The 22433-nt window shown below is 47.9% G+C and overlaps 1 protein-coding gene across 3 annotated transcripts in view; it reads right to left on the bottom strand.

Moving 5' to 3' along the window:
* Positions 1 to 22433, bottom strand: part of RPH3AL (rabphilin 3A like (without C2 domains)) — a 143444-nt gene that overhangs the window by 112084 nt on the left and 8927 nt on the right. The window contains exon 1 of one of the 3 annotated variants that reach the window (XM_012740632.3): positions 4349 to 4750. The exons of 1 other annotated variant lie outside the window; for it this stretch is intronic. In XM_012740632.3, the coding sequence (XP_012596086.1) occupies positions 4349 to 4454 (106 nt within the window). In that variant the 5' untranslated portion in view covers positions 4455 to 4750. Of the gene's footprint in view, positions 1 to 4348; positions 4751 to 22433 lie in introns of those variants that run through there. One more of the 3 variants, XM_075994274.1, reaches the window with a different exon arrangement.

The following is a 22433-nucleotide window of genomic DNA, read 5'->3' on the forward strand; positions in this document are numbered from 1 at the left end:
AATAACATGTCAGCATTGGCACATCTATTGTAACAAACTTGCCACATCAATGCAAGCTGTTAATAATGGAAAATTGGGGGAGGTAAGGAGACACATGGGAACTCTCTGTACTTTTCACTAAATTTTTTCTGTAAAGCTAAAACTACTCCAAAAACACAAAAAAATAAAAGTGCTACCAAATGCAATGAAAAACATTTTTCGTCTTTAAATTTTCTTCTCTACAGAGAAAAACAATACCACCTCCATCTTCGTCAATGGGAAAGAATCTTGCCGTAGCACTAATATTACGTTTGTGTAAGGTGTCATACCCCTCAGCAGGCTTTTGTGTCAAGTCACCATAGGATCCCACCATAGGATTCCTCCTCTAGCTCTGTTTGCTAGAGGAGGAATGCATGTACCGTCCATGCCTTTATTCCCCCCGCCCCTGGGGACACAGCTTAGTGCGGAAGACTGAAAGGTCAACAAATACTGGCCCCCGATTCTTTTTCTTCGGTGCAGGTATCACAACTGGAATCTGTGTATTTATTTCTCTGTTTATTTGTTAATCTTGGGAAGGTCCTCAGGGAGAAGGGTCACCTCTGTGTTGCTGGCTCCGAATAGTCAGTGCGTGGTGCACGGTGCACGGGAAGAATCCAGAATGAGTCAGACAGTGGAGCTAATAAATGCTGGGTAGCTACAAAGAACAGCGGGAGCAAAGAGAAGATGCAGCAGAGATCTCGCTCTGCGGTAATCCCAGGGGGCTTCGAAGAGGAGGAGGGTCTGGTGGTGGGCTTGAAGGAAACAGGCAGGCAGGCAGAAGGCAGGCACTCCAGGAAAAGGACTGTCCTCCCAGGAGTGCCAGAAAGGAAAAGGCTTCAGAGGCCGTCTCTCTTCTCCAAATTTTAGAGCTGGAAACTAACTCAGAGGACTGTGCTCGTTAGACAGGAAGGAAACTGGTCTGGGCAGGTCAGTCACTGCCCTGGAGGTCACAGCTCCTGGGCACCAACTTTGCGCAGGGCTGGGAGACAGGGACAGACAGACAGACAGACAGACACACACACACACACACACACACACACACATGCACACACCAGCCTGGCCCCAGAGCTGTGGGAACAACAAAGCCCACCTGCTACCCAAGCTTTCACTGAAGTGAGGCTAAGGAGAGAGGAAACGAACACAAACCCCTCCTTCCCCGCTACATACTCATCCCCGGACATCCAGGGACCAGGGGTGTGGCCAGAAATCGCCGACCCAGACTGAAAATGTCTCTAAGGTCAAATTTCCACAATTCTATCCCACTATATATTAATTAAAACAATACTTCTTGCCGGGCGTGGTGGCTCACGCCTGTAATCCTAGCACTCTGGGAGGCCGAGGTGGGAGGATTGCTCGAGGTCAGGAGTTCAAAACCAGCCTGAGCAAGAGCGAGACCCCGTCTCTACTATAAATAGAAAGAAATTAATTGGCCAACTAATAATATATATAGAAAAAATTAGCCGGGCATGGTGGCACATGCCTGTAGTCCCAGCTACTCGGGAGGCTGAGGCAGGAGGATCACTTGAGCCCAGGAGATTGAGGTTGCTGTGAGCTAGGCTGACGCCACGGCACTCACTCTAGCCTGGGCAACAAAGCGAGACTCTGTCTCAAAAAAAAAAAAAAAACCAATACTTCTTCCTCACCCCTAGTGATACTCTCCCAAAAATGTCTTCTAGAAAAATTGATGTTCAGGATTGTACAAACTCTAGTTTCCGGTGATCACAGTAGCAGTAGCCGGTACTTACATAACCCCTTACCTACAGCGTAACTTGTGCAGCCCCTGCCACGATGCCGTAGGATGTTGCCGGCGCCCCAGCACAGCGCAGGGGCGGCCCCACCCCGCCCACAGAAACACGAGGCTGATTTAGTTGTGCCTCTTAAACATTTTGTCTGCAGTCTCAATGCTACAGAGAACACAGGGTGTGAGCCTGGAATCAGACTCCGCAGCTAACCACCTGTATGATTTGGGCCTTGTGAAATATCCCCACACCCTGTTTCCTCCTCTGTGTTACTGCAGCAGAAATAATGAATGATGCCTTCCTCAACAGCTTTTGTCCAGAGCGAACTGTGATAACAGCGTGAAAATTCCAGACACAGTACATGGCACATAGTAGGTCCTCAAAGAGGGGGAAAACAACAACAACAACAACAAAACAAAATCTGTGTTTTAAACCAAGCTGGGGTCTCTGAACTCCTGGAGAACTTCTCCACACTAGAAGGGAGAAATGGGAAAGTTCCAGAAGAAAAAGTGGCCCAGAGGACGGCAGGCTCTGCTGATGCAGGAAGCCTGGGCCTGGGCGCTCAGCCAAAAGGCCGCCTGGGCCAAACCATAGGGCAGGAAACCGCCCGCTTCCTCCTCCTGCGAGAACTCAGAGAGGAGCTTCCTCAGCTGACCCCACCCGCTTCCCAGAGAACGCTCCAGAACATTCCATGCTAGGCCAGGAGACACCAAGAGCAGACCACTGGGCAGCCCCCCTCTCTCCTCCCAGTACAGACAGGAAAAGTAGGCCCCTCCCTTTTTGGGCCTCCATGCACAACCTCTGACCTGCACCCCTGCCCGGCACCCACTGCCTCCCCACAAAGAGACCAAGGTGTGGCTCGCCTACCTCATGCCTGCCCCCCTCCAACTTCTCTAAGCTGCCCACTGAAGCCAGCAGGAGACGGCCTGGGTAGTGGGGTTGGTCGTCCCTGGCTACAGCTCTAGTTTGGCCTCTTATATTTCTCTCTACTGATGCCCCTATCTGATCATCTGCCTCCAGGCCTGGTACCCATCACAAATAAATGGGACTCTATAAGGACAGTCAACGACCACTCCCTTTCTCAAGCACCTTCAATGGCTCCCACTGCCTCCTAAATTCAGTCCACAGTCCACACCTGTGGACTAATGGTCCTCCACAATATATATATTCAATAGTTCAAACCCACCTTCCATTTCCCACAGGACTCATTGTTGCTACCACATGGATTACACCAAGATTCATTTCTGGCCCAGTAAGTCCAGAGTCAACGTCCTCTCCCCACCTAGCTGGGTCCTATTCCTCACCCGCCCCACCTGACTCTTGCATGAGCCCTCTCCTTTTCTCATCTCTAACCTCCTCCAGCACACTCTTCCCAAACCCTCGGGCACTCACATGCCACCTGCCATCCCCACACGGCTCCCGTACTATTCCTTTTTTTTGAGACAGAGTCTCACTTTGTTGCCCAGGCTAGAGTGAGTGCCATGGCGTCAGCCTAGCTCACAGCAACCTCAATCTCCTGGGCTCAAGTGATCCTCCTGCCTCAGCCTCCCGAGTAGCTGGGACTACAGGCATGCGCCACCATGCCCGGCTAATTTTTTCTCTATATATTTTTAGTTGCTCGATTAATTTCTTTCTATTTTTTTAGTAGAGACGGAATCTCACTCAGGCTGGTTTTGAACTCCTGACCTCGAGCAATCTGCCTGCCTCGGCCTCCCAGAGTGCTAGGATTACAGGTGTGAGCCACCAAGCCCAGCCCTGTACTATTCTTTACCTAATATTTTCCTTTGAATCGAGTCACTCTTTTACTTAAAGTAATTTTCAAAGGAACCTGTGTGTCTCCACTGTAAATAGAAAACCATACCATTTACCATAAATAAAGTACAACTGAAAAACCAAAACGAAGTTATTTTCTAATACACATGAAAATAGACAATCATTAAAATATTTAAATGTTCATCTGTACGCCACATAAAATCCCCTCACACTCTAAGAGACACACTGCCTTGGCACTGTAGTTTTTGCCTCCTTTGTGGCCCTTGGGCTCTTCTGGTCCCATCTCACAGTTATCTGGGGTCTTGTCCTGGCTGACCCCAAATGTGAGTACCCCAGATCCTGCAGTCCCCGTTCCAGTCCTACAAACAGCATGACATGCAATAAAAGTATTTATCACGCAGAATGTTCCAATTGGCTCAGATATATGGCCCCATTCTCTTCCTGGCCCCAAGGCCCATCTGCTGCTCAAAGCACAGATTTTCTACCAAAACACACGACCCCTCTGCCCGGCACCCCCAAATCCATCTCTGTCCACTGGGCCGTTTCAAAGGATGGTGCCGGAGGAGCGTAGCAACCGTCTGAGGCGGCACCAGGAGGCCCTTGGCCCTTCTCCAATCCCTACTGCCTCTTCCTCAAAACAGCAGGACCTGGGGCAGCCCGGAAAAGCAAGTTTCCAGTCAACGATTAACCAAACCCTCTCCCAGTACAGACACAAACCCTTTCCCAGAAGCTAGCAAAGTTCTGGAAAGATGCCTGCCTGACCTGCGCCCCTGGCACCTTCCTGTGTCTTTGGAGCTGCAAGACCCAGAAACACCTACCAGGAACCAAGGGGCTTCGACCTGGGCCAGGCCCTGCTGGAGCCCCACACGGGAGAAGGAGGTCACTCTCCCTCCCACCGGTGACCTGAGGTGCTCCCGATGACATACATCTGAATCACTCAGACTTAAGTCAATAAGTGGCAGCCACAGGGAAGGCCCAGCTGGAGACAAACCAAGGCCTGGATTCTCCTCTGTGGACGGAAGCCTGGCCAAGGCCACCCTGCGTCCGGTCTGCTTGTGACCAAGGCCCCTGGAGACACAATCTTCTAAGACTGAACAGGGAGGGGCAGGGCGTCTCCTATCAGAGGGAGGCCGTCTTGGGGAATGTTTGCATTCTTTTTGGTGTTATTTGTTTAGTTTGGCCACTTTTATACATTTTTTAGTTAGAAAGAGCACATTTTTTCTGGAAAGGTATGCAAAATATTCATTAGGGGCAGTGGTGACGAACAGGATGTCAGCATCTCGTAACTTCCTGAAGCACTAGCCACGGGTGTGGCTCCTCAGGAAGAAGGTAAACCGAGGCACAAATAACTCGAGCAATGCTGTAACCATAACAGCCTTCAAAAGTGCCTCAAGGAGGACAAAGGTAATGAAATGAGTCTTGCATAGCCAGGGAGCACTCACATCCTGACATCCGCCTATGGACAGAAGGAAGGTGACAAAGGTCTCCTTGTTGACCTTTTCATAGTGCAAACAAGCTAGTGACAGAAAAAAAAAATGTTTTGGGGATTTAAAAAATATAAATAAATAAATCCCACCATAATTAGCAACCTACCCCCAAAGAAATGGTGTCCGAGAGATAGACGGATATAATCACTCGGAGGTTCTCAAACCGGGTTCCAAGGAGCCCCGGGGATGTCAGGTGCCTCTTCAAGACTGCAGAGGTAGAAGTGGGAGGCTGGGGGAAAAGCGGGGGTATGGTGCAGCGATGGGTTGGTATGTGCTGCTGGTCCGATCAAAGGGGAGGATGAGATGAAGTCATCTCTGAGTTTGCAGGAAGCAGGGCCACACACCCAGGTGTGCTTAGGAACCAGCTGGTCCCTTGTCCTGCACGTGGGCTCTGCATTCAATAGCAGTGCGGGAGGACAGCCTCCTAGGTGAGGGTCCAGCCTGGCCACTTTGCCCTCTTCCTGGCAGGACTACAGGCCGGACAGACCAAGTTCAGAAACTGCACGTGACACCAAATGGAGCCGAGCCTTGAGCCAAGTCAAGCAACCAGAAAGAGGGACGTGAACCCCAGCAGGGACGGGGCCCCGATGTAGACATCAGAGCTTGCTGCATGGAAAAGCCAGCTCTAGGATGGCCCAGACGCGAAGGTGTAAAGAGGCCTGAGTGCTTACACCATGCACAACTAAGAACTGTGGGGACACTACCACTCTGCCTCCGGAGTCCAGACAGCTATGCACTCACAGACGGGGGTGGAAATCCCACTGCCTTTAGCAAAGCAAAGGCCAGCAGCCCCTGCTGGCCTTATGTCTTGGGCATACATCTTGTCTACCCAGCATTCCTTTCTTTGGGAAGGATTCTTCCTTCTGGCCAAAATAACCACGCCCAGTCCTTGGGACAAGAGAAACCAGCCCCTTCTTCCTCTTCCTCATGGGTGAATGTGACCAGGGCTGACCAATTAGAATATCCCCAGCCCCTGAGTGACTGGCTCAGGGCAGGGCATGGGACCCAGACCCAGACATACACAGTCCTCCCTGGGCTCTTGCCACAGTTACTGGGAAATATACCCATCATCTGTGACAACAAGCTGTGCGAGCAATATTGGCTTGTGACAGCCAGTGGCCGGCCTGCTCCACTTAGAAACACCCGGTTTGCGGATGCAGCTCAGAGAGAGAGTCAATAATCCCAACGGTATGGTCAATGGCTAAACCCAGCCGCGCCTGAACCACTGTTCTGACCCCCAAATTGTCAGGCCCACAGATTCCCCTATCTGCTTAATCGAGTTTGAATTGTGTCCTTGTCATCTGCTATCAAGAGCCCCGAGTAAACCACCTACCCAGGACTGGGAAAGAGAGAATGCACCACACATGCTAAATCCGGTGGGCCTGATGTCTTAACAGACACAGCCTAAGCCCTGGCAGTGCGCCTTCTGCCCCTGTTCCTGGCCGCCCCTTTGGAGGCCTGTGCCAGCCCCAGTCTGGCCCAGAGACTTCCTTCAAAGCCCCCAGTGTTTATTCCTAGGCCGACGTCGGTTCCTTTGCAGTAGCCGCATGGCCCAAAGGCAGCCCTCTGCTGCAGGCATCTTCCGTGGCCTCCGTTCGGTGTGACAGCCTATGCTGTCCGTCACCACGTGGGACCTGCCCCCAAGGTGTTCACATACTTGTTCCCAGGTCCTCCCAGACCCTGGCCGGTCTCCCAGGTCCCACATTCAGGCTCCGTCGTCCGGCTCTGATCCCCTCGTGTTTGCGGGTCTCCTGGATGAGTTAGTGCAACCAGAAAGAACGTGGAAGGAAGCGTCTCGTGCTGACTCGAGAACCTTCGGCTCTCACCCCAGCGGAGGGTGTGCACCTGTTAGCATCCGTCAATCCCGCATCAGCCTGTGATCCAGGAGCCTCGAGCAACAAAGCCCAGAGCAACAAGGCCCCGTCCCTGTGACATCGCCTCACTCTCTGGTCACAGCTCGCCACATGGGTCCGAATGCAAAAGCAGGGACCAAACTGCTGAATAAATCCACACGTTAAGATTTGCAAGGAGGAGGCGAAAAGAGATAAACCGAACGGCACATACATGAAATAGAGTAATTTGGTAATTAAATAGGAAATAAAAAGTCCCTAGCTAAGTGGCAGAAAACACCTTATAAAGCTCAAGAGGAAGGAAATGAGGGAAATAAATCTATAACTGCAAAATAAAAGCATGAAAACAAGCTACACTCAAGATAAAATGTTACAGATGTGATAAACACATATTTTATTTTAACAGAAACATGCGACAACGGTGCGCCGTGAACTGGCTGTGCAAAGCCTCGCTGGAGGGTGGTCCCCAAGGGCCGACAGGCACGGGACAGGCAGGATATAAACCAAGTCGGGGAGCAAAGGCTAAGCATTCTCTCTAGACCTAGCTGGTTCCGCCAGCTCTTCTCTATGCTGCCCCTGCAGGCCTGAAGCCCCTCTCGCCCCCTCCCTGCTCTACTCAACTCTGTCTCTCCCTCTAGCTCACAATGGGCCTCTGGGCAGCTGGCTGGGCCCTGCCTTTCCTGGCCTAGCTGCTCCTCCCGGCCACTGCCCTCAGAGCACTGCAAATGAACAAGCTCTTCTCCCCCCTAGGCCCACTCTGCCTTTGCTCCTGCGACCCCCAGAGCCCCAGATGCCCCTCCCTTCCACCCCATCCTGGAGGACGCAGCAAATGGTCCTACACCAGGAAGCCTTCCTAGATCACCTCTTCCTTCTGGAAAGAGCCTGTCCCTCCCCAAAGTCGCTTTCCTTCAGCACTGAGCATTTGCTGCCTTATGTCGTGTTTGTTTATGTCTTTACCTTCTACTGGGCAAAGTCTACATCTGCTTCATCTTTTATTCTTTCACTCAGTCATTCCAAAAATGTTAACTGAGCACCTACTATGCGCCAGGCCCCATGACAGGACTGAAGATACAACAATGGACAAGACATTGTTGCCATTTTGGAAAAAGAAACACTGAACGAACATAAATAAATGTGTCAAGACAAGCTGTGATAAAGGCTATGACAGAAAGAGTCTGGCGTGGTGGCGTGCATCTGTAGTCCCAGCTACACAGGAGGCTGAGGCAGGAGGATTGCTTGAGCCCAGGAATTCGAGGCTGCAGTGAGCTATGATCATGCCACTGCACTCCAGCCTGGGTGACAGAGCAAGACCCTGTCTCTAAAAAAAAAGAGAGAAAGGTTTGGGGTGATATAATATAGGAACATCTATACAGATGGAAGAGTCAAGGAAGGCGTCTCTGAGGAGTTCTACAGCCAACACACCTCCAACAGACGACAGGATGTGTCCGCCTGTGTCATCCTTGCAGAGGGGCTTGCCAGGACTTAAGGTGGCTCTCCACTCAGGATCCCCTCATGACCTCCCTGATACTGCCATCATGCATCTCTGCCCACCCCCCGCCGCAAGAACAAGCGGGTTTTGTCTCCTAGGCAGACTCCAAACCCCTGGTAACGGCTGCCTGGAACGCCACGCTTAGAAGGCCTATCATGCTGCCTCCGGGCTTAGTGGGAAAGCGCTGTGATTGATTAGTGATGTCTGCCACTAGAGCAGGAGAGGAGAGCAGTGGCACCTGTGCCATGCATTTTCCTTGTCACTCAGGGTCCCACAAGTCACCACCCAGGCAAGAAATTTCCTTCAGATCTAATTGCCGGGAGAGCATTCAGCATCTGGGATCCTTTTCCTTATGGGCCACATGAACCATTTCACTAATATTTTTTCCCCTGCCTTGACTGCTCATGAGCTCAGAGCTAAATGTGTGCTTCAAATATAGTAAACTGTGTATAGCTCCAGGGCCTGAATATGGAGTCCAACTCTACCCCTGGTTTCCACCTTCTAGTTAATCTATATTTTTCCTGGTCTTATTTTTATGAGCTTCTGTTTAATTACATGTACACACACATACACACATGCGCATATACATATATAATATATACATATAGTTCTGATATATAACACCTACTTTATCTTTTTATTATAAATTTACTATATTTTTATTAAATTTCTTATATAAAAGATATATGGAAAGACATATATTCTTATAGGTATCCTCAATTCCTTTATGGAACAAGGAATAAACGGAGAGACGGATAGATGACAGACAGGAAGAACGAGGAGGAATAAGACACAGTCTTTGCCTGAAAGAATTCAGCGTGCAGTTGCTCTCTGTCATGAACAGAGTGTGGAACCAGACATCAGAAGTCAGGCTTTCAGTCCCAGCTTTTCCAGCTATGTGACCGTGAAGGGGAAAAAATTGCACACAGACACCCCCCCCCACGCCCTCCCCCAGCCAACCTGAGGCTTCATCGACTATGAAATGCCTATAATCCAATCTGCCCCGCTTCCTCCACCGGGAGGAAACAGAAATTACGCGGGCAGGTCCCTGACTGCGCTAGTCAGCACCATCTCTGTGCGCGCCACCGGTGTCATTAGTATTGGAGACATCATTCTAGGCAGCTAGCACATGGCCATAAATAATAAGACACCGAGCTGCATGGCCTCCTTATAAATGCTACAGGAATTCAAAGAGAAAGGAGCCGTCAGAACCCACATCTGCATTCAGACTGTCCTTGTCCCCCTCTGATGTCTGGGAGCAGTGTCTGACTGAAGGACTTCAATCCCTTGCTTCTCCCAGCAGGGGAGAACGCCCCAGCCGAGATCAATTCCCTCCTGAGGACTGGAGACAGCTGCCCCAGCACAAAGCAAAAGGACCCCACCTCCCTGCAGTCTCCTGACTACACTGTCCCCCGCAGAAAGGCTGGCACCGCATGCGTCACCCGTGGGCCAGTTGAAAGAGGATGGGCCAAGGCTGGAAACAGTGGGGCGGCCACGAGGACAGCTGCCCCTGCATGTGGCCCCCCACCAGACTTCACAGACATTTCCCGTCCCCTCCCGCCCCCACCCCGGCCCACTAATTCCACAGTCACCCGGGCTTCCAGGCACCTGAATCAGCGCCACTGACATTCAAGCAGCAGGTGAAAAGGAGACAATGACAATAACTGGGGTCCTCGTCAACAAGCTTTTCAGGAGGGCATAGACCAGACCTTTCTTTTCTGCGGGAACTGACAGAACAGTAAGACTAATTCTAATTTCTGGAATGTTCCCTGCCAGTCGAGGGCTGAAAGTGAAGGCAAAAAGGAGAGGGGAGGGGCGATAGACAGTCAAAGGGCTAAGTCTGCAAACCGGTTCCAGTGACAAAATAAGGTCTGGTGCAGTTTAACCCTAGAGGCAGACTGATCCAAGGCAGAAGTTATCCAAAGGGAATGGGGCGGGACTTTGGGGATAGGTGACCTGCCATCTCGACTGCCGTCCCTTTTCCCTGGTTCCTGCAGCTGCCCAGCCTCCCTCAGGGAGGGCTCCATAAGCCCTGCCTTTACACTGTGGCCAGCCCCCCGGGGCCCAGCTGACTCTTTCAGGGGTGCAACCAGGCCAGAAGAGCACTTCAAGGTCCCTCCCTTACGCATCTGGGAAATGGGGTAAGAGACTCAGTCCCGACTGCCATCTGCAACAGTAAGATGCAAATTTAGAAGCCGATGGAAGGGCCATCTTCCCCACGTGGAAATGCCCAGTTAACAGAAAGGTGGTCTGCGGGGAGACAAAGAGGAGGGCAGTGGATAGAGACCAAAGCAGGCGCAAGGGCCACACTCTAGCCCAAGCGCTCAGCTCAGCACACCTGCGGCCTGGGCGTTCCCGTCTTCAATGCCATCATACTCCAGGGCGGTGGCAATAAAGTCCCCTTCCTGTTCAATCACTGTTTGCAAGCAGCCCTCGTTAGCCACAAGTCCCAACTAGCCTGATTAATGTGACATCCACTTCCCTACTATCCTCCCACTCCACAAGGACCCCTCAGGTCACCTGGGCTATTATGAATACCTGGGGATAGTCAAATCAGTGGCTGAGGGAGTGAAGAGATGTTGGTGCCTGAGGGACCCAGGTCTCCATCCAGCAGCGACCTGGAGCAATAAACCTTCCTGAAATGCAAGTTCCTCCCACGACAGCTACTGCAGACACCTCCCCAAGTCCACTCCTGGTCCTCTCTAACCTGTTCTCACCAGAGTCACAGTGAGCTCTTTAAAATGCCAGCCCCGTCACAGAACTACTGGCTTGAAATCCCCCCAGGGGCTTCCTACTGCTCTTATTATAAAACCAAAATCTTTACCCCGGTCAACCCTGGGCCCCGTATTTCCCTCAACGCCCCACACTCCTTTCCCCGGGGCCAGCAGGCACCTGACTCTTCACTTCCCCTATCCCTCTCCCCACCACCTCTTTTGCCAAATTAACTCTTGTTAAATGTTTTTGTTGCCAGCACCATTATTGAGATATATTTCACAAACCATAAAATTCATCCTTTTAAAGTTTACAACTGGGTGGTTTTTAGTATATTCACAGAGTTGTGCAACCATCAACACTATCTCTTTCCAGAACATTCTCATCACTCCAAAGGGAAGGCCATTAGCAGTCACTCCATTCCTCCTTTCTCTGCAGCCCCTGGAAACCACGAATCTGCCTTCTGTCTTACGGATCTGCATTTTTCTGGACATTTCATATAAATGGGATCATTCGATATGTGGCCTTTTTTATTCACTTTTTTTTTTTTCTTTCTTGCTCTAATCTTTATTATTTTTTCCCTTTGGTTCAGTTTGCTGTTCTTTTTCTAGTTTCTTAAGGTGGAAGATTGCTGATTTGATGTCTTCTTTTTTAATATAGGTATTTACAGTTATACATTTTATAAGCCTTGGTGGGTTATATTTTTATTTTCATTCATCTCAAGGTATTTTCTAAATTCTCTTCTGATTTCTTCTTTGGTTATTTAGGATTGTGCTTACTTTCCGTCCATTTGTGAATTTCCCAAATTTCCTTTAGTTACTGATTTCTAACTTCGTTCCACTATAGTCAGAGAACTTACCTTATATGATTTCGGTCCTTTTAAACTTATTTAGACTTACTTCATGGCCTAATATCTGGTTTCTCATGGGAGAACACTGACATATACTTGTGAAGAACGTGCATTCTGCTGTTGCTGGGTGGAGTGTCTGTTAGATCTAGCTGGTTTATAGTGCTATTCAAGTCTTCTGCTTCTTTGTTGATCCTCCAACTACTTGTTCTATCCATTACTGAAAGTGGGACCTTGAAGTCTCCAACTATTATTATTGGGTTATCTATTACTTCCTTCATTTCTGTTGGTTATGCTCCATGTATTCTGGGGGTCTGCTGTTAGGTGCATGTATGCTTATAATTGTTACAATTTCCTACTACATTGACCCTTTTAACATAACCAACTGTCCTTGTCTCTAGTAATAATTTTTGTCTTAAAGTCTATTTTGTCTGATGTTTATACAGCCACTTAATCTCTCTGTTAATTACTGCTTGCAGGGTACATCTTTTTCCATCATTTTACTTTCTACTTATTTGTGTCACTGAAGCTAAAGGGTGTCTCTTATAGACAGCACATAGTTGGATCATGTGTTTTTTTTTAATCCATTCTGCCAATCTCTTTTTTTTTTTTTTGAGACAGAGTCTCGCTTTCTTGCCTAGGTTAGAGTGAGTGCCATGGCGTCAGCCTAGCTCACAGCAACCTCAAACTCCTGGGCTTAAGCAATCCTACTGCCTCAGCCTCCCGAGTTGCTGGGACTACAGGCATGCGCCACCATGCCCGGCTAATTTTTTTTTTTTATATATATATATTAGTTGGCCAATTAATTTCTTTCTATTTTTTATAGTAGAGACGGGGTCTCGCTCAGGCTGGTTTTGAACTCATGACCTTGAGCAATCCGCCCACCTCGGCCTCCCAGAGTGCTAGGATTACAAGCGTGAGCCACCGCGCCCGGCCCCAATCTCTTTTTATTGGAGGATTTAGTCCATTTGCATTTAACATAATTACTGATAAGATAGGATTTATGCCATTTTGCTGTTTGTTTTCTATATGCCTTATGTCTTTTTTTGTTTCTGCCTTCTTTTGGGTTATAGATTTTCTAGCATACCTTTTACTTCTCTTTTATTACATTTTTAAAAGTTATCTTCTCAATGGTTGCCTTGGGGATTGCAATTAACATTTTAATGTAAAACAACCTAGCTTGGATTAATGCTGACTTAATTTCAATAATACACAAGAACTTTGCTCTAATATAGCTCCATTCCCTCTCCCTTCCTTTAGGCTATTATTGTTATACCAATTATATCTTTGCACATTATAAGCCTGTCAACAATGTTTTATAATTATTGCTTTATACAGTCATCTTTTTAATCAGATAGGAGAAGAAAAGAGTTAGAAATAAAATACATTTATACCTTTAAATGTGCTACTGAGTCATGTAGACTTCAGTCACTGTCTAGTGACCTTTCATTTTGGCCTGAAGGACTCCCTTTTAGTATGTCTTATAGGGCATGCCTGCTAGTGACAAATTCTTTCCGTTTTTATTTACCTAGGATGTCTTGATTGCTCCTTCATTTTTGAAAGATAAGTTTTTCCAAATACAGGATTCGTGGTTGAAAGTTTTTCAGCATTTTGAGTATGTCATCCCACTACCTTCTACCTTGCATGGCGTCAGACCAGAAGTCAGCTGTGCTACTGATCTTCCTGAGGGTCCCTGCCTTACTAACTCTCACCCTTCGATTCTGCACTCAACCATCTCCTCCTCCCTGAACCAGGTGGAACTCTATGGTAGCTGCACTCCAGTGTTCTGCAATACTCTGTAGCGATTATCATAATCGTAATTAAATAATTAACGACAGAATGCCAGAAGGCCGGGCGCGGTGGCTCACGCCTATAATCCTAGCACTCTGGGAGGCCAAGGTGGGCATATCGCTCAAGGTCAGGAGTTCGAAAGCAGCCTGAGCAAGAGTTAGACCCCATCTCTACTAAAAATAGAAAGAAATTAATTGGCCAACTAAAAATATATAGAAAAAATAGTATTATAGCTAGTCATAGTATTTAATAGCTAGTCATAGTATTAAATAGCCACAACCTGCCCTGGCCTGCTAATAGGCAGTGTACTTCCCTGACCCTGGACTTGAGTTTTGGCCATGGGCCTTGCTTTGGCCAGTGGGACGTTCGTGAATATGACGTGAGAAAAGGTCTGAAATGTGCTAGTTCCCTTGCGCTCCTGCCTGTCACCGTGAGATAAACATACCATGGTCATTGGTCCAAGCGGGATGGGAGACACACAGGACAGAGCTAACCCCAACTCACAGCTTGAAGCCAACCGAGTCCCACTGAGAGCAGCCCAGATCAGACAAACCTCACCCAGCCCACAGATATGTGAGAGACAATAAATACATACTGCCATGTGCAGTGGGTTTTGGGCTGGTTTGTTACACCACAATATTGTGGCGACAGATGACTGAGACATATGCCCTGGCGAGTTTGAAGACTGGGAGGGAGTCCTGGGGCAGGTCTTACGGGTGGTCCTTCATATGGCCCACGACTGGGTCCAGATTGATTGCCCTCCTCCAGACTGACAGAATAAACTCCCCAGAATCCTACAGCCCCACAGTTCGTCTCCAGGGGCCGCCTCCTAGACTGGCCCAGAGTGTACTAAGCACCTAACACCATGCCAGGCACACGGTAGGTGCTTGATCACAGTTAGGCTTTGTTCTTCTCCACCCTCCCCCTTACCAAAGCCACCACTGGGCCTGAGAGTTCATCTTCGCAGCCAGAAAACCTACACCGCTTCCTCTGCTATGGGCTGGGGAGGGGGTGCACCCTCACCTGTCCTGGGAGCTGACCCTTCCTACTGCCTCTCGACCGATGCCCCAGACTCAGGTGACAGGATGGGGACAGGGACGTGGGCAGGCAGAGCATGCCCCCCTACGTTGTAACTGAGTCAATATGTGGTCTACGGTTTTATTCATTCATTCAAAATTTATAACTGCCTGTTTCAAGGAGGGCTTGAGGCAACTTAGGAGCTAAATACAATAAAAAATAAACAACTTAAGGATCAAAGAGAGCAGAGGCCATGCAGAGAGCAAAAAGAGGAGATGCCACAGAAATCTGATAATTAAACGGCGCAGCACATCTGACTCTGAGCTTTCTAGCAGCCACAGAAACAAAGCAAATATGGGGGCTGGGGAGCAAAATATGAAATCAAAGAAAGCAGCAGCCCTCTAAGCCAGGTGTAAACCCCCTTCGTGGGCAGCTCTGAGTCCAAAAGGACACTCTCAGGCCAAACTGGGGAGCCCTCAATACTAACGATAATAACAACCACATCCATGGGCCAAGGGCTGTTCTGATTTGCATATGACTTTTTATTTAAGCCTCACAACAAGGCCATAGACATTATTATCACTCCCATTTTACAGATGAGAAACAGTGGAGCCAGGATGAAAACCCAGCAAGTCTGAACCCAGAGCCTGAGCCCTTCACCTCTACACAATCCAGCTTCTGCTCTACTCACGCTGGACCCACCCACACCCCCACCAGGCCTCTGGCTCTGGGTGGGCTGCAGGCCAACCCTCTTCCCTACTTTCCTCCCCACACTTCTAAAGATCCCCCGTCCTGAGACTGCCCGTCCCTGGCCTTGCCTATAAGGATGCTATTACCTCCCCCTGAGCCCCTTGTAAGCAGCTTGCCTGGAATCCCCCCTGCCAACCTTGGGAGATGTACCTGACCTTCCTCCCCCATCACACCTGCACTCCCAGCACATTCCTCTTGATACCCCAGCCCCACCCTTGGAGCCTCCACCTCCAGCTCCTCCCAACCTGCCTCAACTTGCTGTCTACCCCCAGACCTGTCCCAGAGCCCAGCACAAATGCTCTCAGAGTCCACGTCCTGTGTCTGCGAGCAGAGCCCATCACTGAGAAGATCATACGGTGAACCCCCTCCGAAGCAATGACCACACACAGTGCAAACCTTTACGTCCTAACTGGGCTGCTGCTCCGGAAACAGGGCCATGCAAAGCAAGGTCGGGCCACAGTGGAGTCCTGGCTGTCCCCCTGGCCTGCCTTTTCTACCCTGGCCTTGATGGCGTGACCCTGATGCAAAACTTCAGTTCCGTAAAGGCAATTTCAATTCCATTTAAGGCCTTTTTGCTCCCAAGTTTCCCCCTTTGCTAAATTAGTTCCCAATAACCCCATCAAGGGTGACTCCGTTCATAGGAAGCCTGAGGCCAGCCCAGCCCATAAGGCCATTTGGTGTAAAGTCAGAAGAGGTGCCCTTCCCAGAGGTACTTCTCGCCCACCTGGTTAAAAACTACCCTAATAAACTGATAATGTTAAATAAAATAAGACATCACGTGTCCATTTGTTAGAAAGTCGCCGTAAGCACACAAATCAAAGCTCCCTTCCATGTAGTGTCCTCATAGGACACTTGAGCTGCAAAAATGACTCCAGCAGACACACCATATCCACAGCCACCTGCGGCTGTAACCAAGAAAGACACCCAAAGACACCTAGTCAGCAGTACCCTTGAGAGAGGGAGGCTGCTGTGGACTGAATGTTTACGTGCCCCCCAAATTCATATGTTGAAATCTTAACCCCCTGGTGATATTAGGAGATGGGGCCTTTGGGAAATGATCAGCTCATGAGAGCAGAGCCATCAAAATCAGGATTAGTGGCCGGGCACAGTGGCTCACGCCTGTAATCCTAGCACTCTGGGAGGCCGAGGCAGGAGGATGGTTTGAGCTCAGGAGTTCAAGACCAGCCTGAGCAAGAGTGAGACCCCACCTCTACTAAAAATAGTAAAAATTAGCTGGGTGTGGTGGCACATGCCTGTAGTCCCAGCTACTGGGGAGGCTGAGGCAGGAGGATCACTTGAGCCCAGGAGTTTGAGGTTGCTGTGAGCTAGGCTGACGCCACAGCACTCTAGCCCGGGGGGACAGAGTGAGACTCTGTCTCAAAAATAAAAATGAGATTAGTGCTCTTATAAAAGAGGCTTTTGAGAGAGCCTGTTTGCCCCTTCTACCATGTGAGGACACAGTGAAAAGGCGCATCTACGAACAGGAAATGGGTCCTCACCAGACACAGAACCTGCCCACACTTTGCTCTTGAACTTCCCAGCCTTCAGAACCGTGAGAAATAAATGTCTGTTGTGTATAAGTCCCCCCAGATTATGGTATTTTGTGATAGCAGGTTAAATGAACTGAAGGATTTCACAGTAAAGAACCATGTCTTCTGTTTCACTCAAGTCAAAAGTGTAAGGTCTTAGCAAGCCCAGAGGGCGTGAGAAACGTCTTCCCGTCTAGGTGCGGGTCACCCCGGACCTTTAGAAGTGGCAAATGAAGAAAGCCCCCGCAGGATCAGAGAGGGCAGGTAGAGAAAGGTCACTGCAGGAATCAGTTCTCAGAATAGGCCCGTGGAGATGGCTCGGGGAGGGACGGACACGGGAAAACACAGGCAACTTGGTGACCGCTCCGAGGAGACCCGGCCTGGACGGATTTGGACCATTCGGGGTTAGAAATCATTTCACATTCATCTCTGACCTTTCCTTGGCGACCTTCACTCCCGGCACCTTCCCCTTGATCAAATACTTTCCCAGGCCCTGACATTAACAAGGGCATGCACTGTGACAATGCAGAGACCAGCTGAAATTGGGTCGTATCCTATCACTAGTGTGTGTGATCTGGTGACATTAAAAAAAGAAACCAGAGGAGAATTCATTTCCTTTTTTACTTTTTAAATGAGGCCCCACTTACAGCAGAACAATTTAGATGTTGCGCCTTCTTAGGCAAACGGTCCCTGAGGAATGGCGTGCACGAAGAGAATTCTGGATCGGACTCTCGTTCTCTGACTGCTGCGCCCCACACGCCCCCCTCCTGACCCCTCGAGCTCTCCATCAAGGAGCGAGAGGAATGAACCCGGCTTCCCAAAATTCAGTCCAGAAAATAACATACACTCCTACATTTCACCTTCTAAATTAAGCCGGTGTTCTCCATTCACTTTCCACTGGGGACTGAGAGAAAATCGTTTCAAAACTGAGAACTAAATTTAAAGATAGGGACAAAAGAGAAAAAAAAAAAAACCCAAAACCTCAACAATTCCAAAAGTTTGAAGTAGTTTGTTATAAACTTTAAAGTCAGATCTAAAGTGACTGCCTGTTGGAGAGTTCACCTCGTCAGTCCAGGGATCGAACTGTCCAAATGGGGTCACGTAAAAACTCGGGGACTGCTCAAAGGACCCTGAGTTTGAGCAAAGCAAGGGGCACACTCCACTCAATGTTTGCTTCCAGTAGTTGGTTGGTTGCACTGTATGCATTGGGGTTCTTTGGTTGTAAGCAACAGAAATCAAGTCTGGATGACTAAGAAAGCAGAAAGGAATTTACTGGAGGAATATACTGTAGCTCAGACAGAGCCAGAAGGTAGAAGAGCCCAATGTAGGTTGGGCATGGGCTCATGCCTGTAATCCTAGCACTCTGGGAGGCCGAGGTGGGAGGATTGTTTGAGCTCAGGAATTCAAGACCAGCCTGAGCAAGGGCTAGACCCTGTCTCTACTAAAAATAGAAAGAAATTAGCTGGACAACTAAAAATATATAGAAAAAATTAGCTGGGCATGGAGGCGCATGCCTATAGTCCCAGCTACTCGGGAGGCTGAGGCAGGAGGATTGCTTGAGCTCAGGAGTTTGAGGTTGCTGTGAGCTAGGGTGACACCATGACACTCTAGCCCATAATGGTGGTGCATGCCTGTAGTCCCAGCTACTCGGGAGGCTGAGGCAGAAGGATCGCTTGAGCCCAGGAATTTGAGGTTGCTGTGAGCTATGCTGATGCCATGGCACTCTAGCCCAGGCAACAGAGTGAGACTCTGTCTCAAAACAAAAAAAAAACAAACAAGGTTGAAGAGCCCAATGTGAAAGAAAACAGGAACCCTGGTGGCTGCAAGAGTCTGAGCCTCAAAGTCTCATCAGCTTCCACTACCAGAATCAGTGGCTCCAAAACCCTTTCCCTCCTGGCTTCCCTCTGCTGAGTTTCCGACCTCAGCATGGGTAGCCCCTGAAGCGGCCCAGCTTGGCAAAGGTCCCACTCCTTGCCCTGGGGGATAGCTACATGACTGTGTTCACTTTGTAAAAATTAAACAAACAATATACTTCTGATTGGTGCCGTTTTCTGCATGGATATTATACTTTAATTTAAAAAAAAAAATTACACCTAGCCTATGACCCAGCAATTCCATTCTTAGAAGTAAAACATGCAAGAGAAACTATGCATATGAGAGGAATGAAAACATGTATCAACAAGGATACTGATGGCCAGTCCATTTATAACAGCCCAAAACTAAAAACAGCCTGGGGTCCATCAATGGGTGAATGGATGAGTAAATTATACATATTTATAAAAAGGAATACCACTGACCACTAAAAAGAAAGCAATTACTGATATAACAGCAACGAGGATAAATCTCAAAAATGTTGTGCCAAGTGAGAGTGAAAAAAAGTCTTTCACAAAAGAGCACATATTGTAGGAGTCCACATAATGACTTTGGAGTACAGGCAAAATTAAGCTATGGTGGGAAAAATCAGAATAATGGTTGATTCTGAGGGCGTGGGGCATGAGAGAATGTTCTAAGATGAAGGTCATGTTATTTTTATAGGAGTCCAGGTTACACTGGTCTGTGCATGTACCTGAGCTCATCAGATGGAACATGTAAGGTCTATGTATGTCATTGGGTGTATATTTTACCATAAAGGAAAAGAACCATAAACAAACATTGAACTTTAGTTCATGGTAGGCTTACTAAAGTATTTGACTGTTTTGTTCATCAAAAGATGCTACTACTGTAATCCTAGCACTCTGGGAGGCCAAGGCGGGAGGATCGCTCAAGGTCAGGAGTTTGAGACCAGCCTGAGCAAGAGCGAGACTGCGTCTCTATTAAAAATAGAAAGAAATTATCTGGACAACTAAAAATATATATAGAAAAAATTAGCCAGGCATGGTGGGACATGCCTGTAGTCCCAGCTAGTTGGGAGGCTGAGGCAGAAGGATTGCTTGAGCTCAGGAGTTTGAGATTGCTGTGAGCTAGGCTGATGCCACGGCATTCTAGCCCAGGCAACAGAGCCAGACTTTGTCTCAAAAAAAGATGCTATTAAGACAGTAAAAAGCAAGCCACAAACTGAGAGAAGTATTTGCCAACACTTAATAGGCATCGGATTAGTACCATTATGTTAACAAAGATCTCCTATGAACTAGTCATAATCTAATAGGAAAAAAATAAGTAAAGAAAAGTCCAGGTGGGTAAGTGAGGAAACACCAAACGCCCAGTGAACACGCTGGACTTGGGCAATAATCAGAGAAATGCCAAATGAAACCGTGATGAGATGCCAGCTCACACGCAGCGGACTGGCACGCACTAACAGCATGGACGATACAAAGCGTGGGTAGGGATGTGTGTGCCGTGTGCTGACCCAGAGCTGGAGGGAATACACACGGCTCCAGACTTTGAAGACCAACAGGAGGTGAAAATCCACATCGCCTACAACCAGATAATCCCACCCCTAGGTATGCACCCCAGAGAAGCGTACATATAGAAAGGGTGTCGGTAATAGTAGAGAAAAGCAGTAACCCCCCCAATGCCCACCACAAGCAGGAAGGACAAATAAACTGGGTATGTTTACACAGAGCAGTAAAAAAGGAATGAACTATAGTGACGTCGATACTACTATTTTAATACTGTACATTATATTTAAGCATATAAACCTATGTGGTAAAGCTGTAAAGAACAGTAAGTTAATGATGATAACAAAATTCAGGTTAGTATTTCCCTTGGGGATGGGGAGGGAGGAAGGTCCCTTTAAGGAAAGGTATAAAAGCAATTTCTAAAGGGTTAGAGGTGCTCTCTCTCTTAAGTTAACTGGGCATAAGTCTGCTTTATTATTGTTTAAACTGTACAAATATGTTTTAAATTCTTTTGTATGTACATTATAATAATTTTTTTAAAAAAAAATCAATAATTTTCTTGTGTCTCAACAACATCCAGTTAAAAATCAGGCTGGGAGAGGTGGCTCATGTGTGTAATCCTAGCACTCTGGGAGGCCCTGGAGGAAGGATAAGAGGATCGCTTGAGATCAGGAGTTTGAGACCAGCCTGAGCAAGGGTGAGACCGGTCTCTACTATAAATAGAAAAAATTAGCTGGACGTGGTGGTGCACGCCTGTACTCCCAGCTACTCTGGAGGCTGAGGCAGGAGGATCACTTGAGCCCAGGAGTTTGAGGTTGCTGTGAGCTAGGCTGATGCCACAGCACTCTAGCCTGGGCAACAGAGTGAGACTCAGTCTCAAAAAACAAACAAACAAACAAAACAAACAACGTCCAGTTAAAAATAAAAAAAATAAAAAAAGATTCTATTCCCAGTAACAACAAAAAATATAAAACACCTTGGAACAAAATTAACAAGAAATGTATATAACCTCCATAAAGAAAACTGTGAAACTTTACTAGGAGCTGAAAAAGAAGAGACGACAGAAAAGAAAACATGAATAAATAGGGGACAGACCATATTTCTGGATAGGAAAACTCAATATATTTATTATTTTATAAATTTAATGTAATTCTAAACAAGAGTCTGTAATATTTATATAAAAGCCAACACAATCATTGTAAGTTTCACATAGAAGAATGAATAGAGGGCCAGGCGAGGTGGCTCACACCTGTAATCTTAGCACTCTGGGAGGCCGAGGCGGGCGGATTGCTCAAGGTCAGGAGTTCGAAACCAGCCTGAGCAAGAGCAAGACCCCATCTCTACTACAAACAGAAAAAAATTAATTGGCCAACTAATATATATAGAAAAAATTAGCTGAGCGTGGTGGCGCATGCCTGTAGTCCCAGCTACTCGGGAGGCTGAGGCAGCAGGATTGCTTGAGCCCAGGAGTTTGAGGTTGCTGTGAGCTAGGCTGGCGCCATGGCACTCACTCTAGTCTGGGCAACAAAGCGAGACTCTGTCTCAAAAAAAAAAAAAAAAAAAAAAAAAGAATGAATAGATAGGCCAGCATAACCAAGGAAATTTGGAAAGAGAATTTGCAGGCCGGGCATGGTGGCTCACACCTGTAATCCTAGCACTTTGTGAGGCTGAGGCAGGAGGATCGCTCAAGGTCAGGAGTTCAAAACCAGTCTGAGCAAGAGTGAGACCCTGTCTCTACTAAAAATAGAAAGAAATTAATTGGCCAACTAAAAATATATAGAAAAAATTAGCCGGGCATGGTGGCACATGCCTGTAGTCCCAGTTACTCGGGAGGCTGAGGCAGGAGGATTGCTTGAGCCCAGGAGTTTGAGGTTGCTGTGAGCTAGGCTGACGCCACAGCACTCTGGCCCAGGCAACAAAGCAAGACTCTGTCTCAAAAAAAAAAAAAAAAAAAAGAATTTGCATTGCTAGATATTACAATAAAGTCACAAGAAAAAAATCTGGTTGGTAGTGGAAGAAAAAGTGAGACTAATGAAAAAACAGAAAGCCTGGAAAGTGACACGTTTGTATGTTATGATAAAGCTAACGCTTCA

Source organism: Microcebus murinus, chromosome 18 (genome assembly GCF_040939455.1).
Source record: "Microcebus murinus isolate Inina chromosome 18, M.murinus_Inina_mat1.0, whole genome shotgun sequence".
Lineage (NCBI taxonomy): Eukaryota > Metazoa > Chordata > Mammalia > Primates > Cheirogaleidae > Microcebus > Microcebus murinus.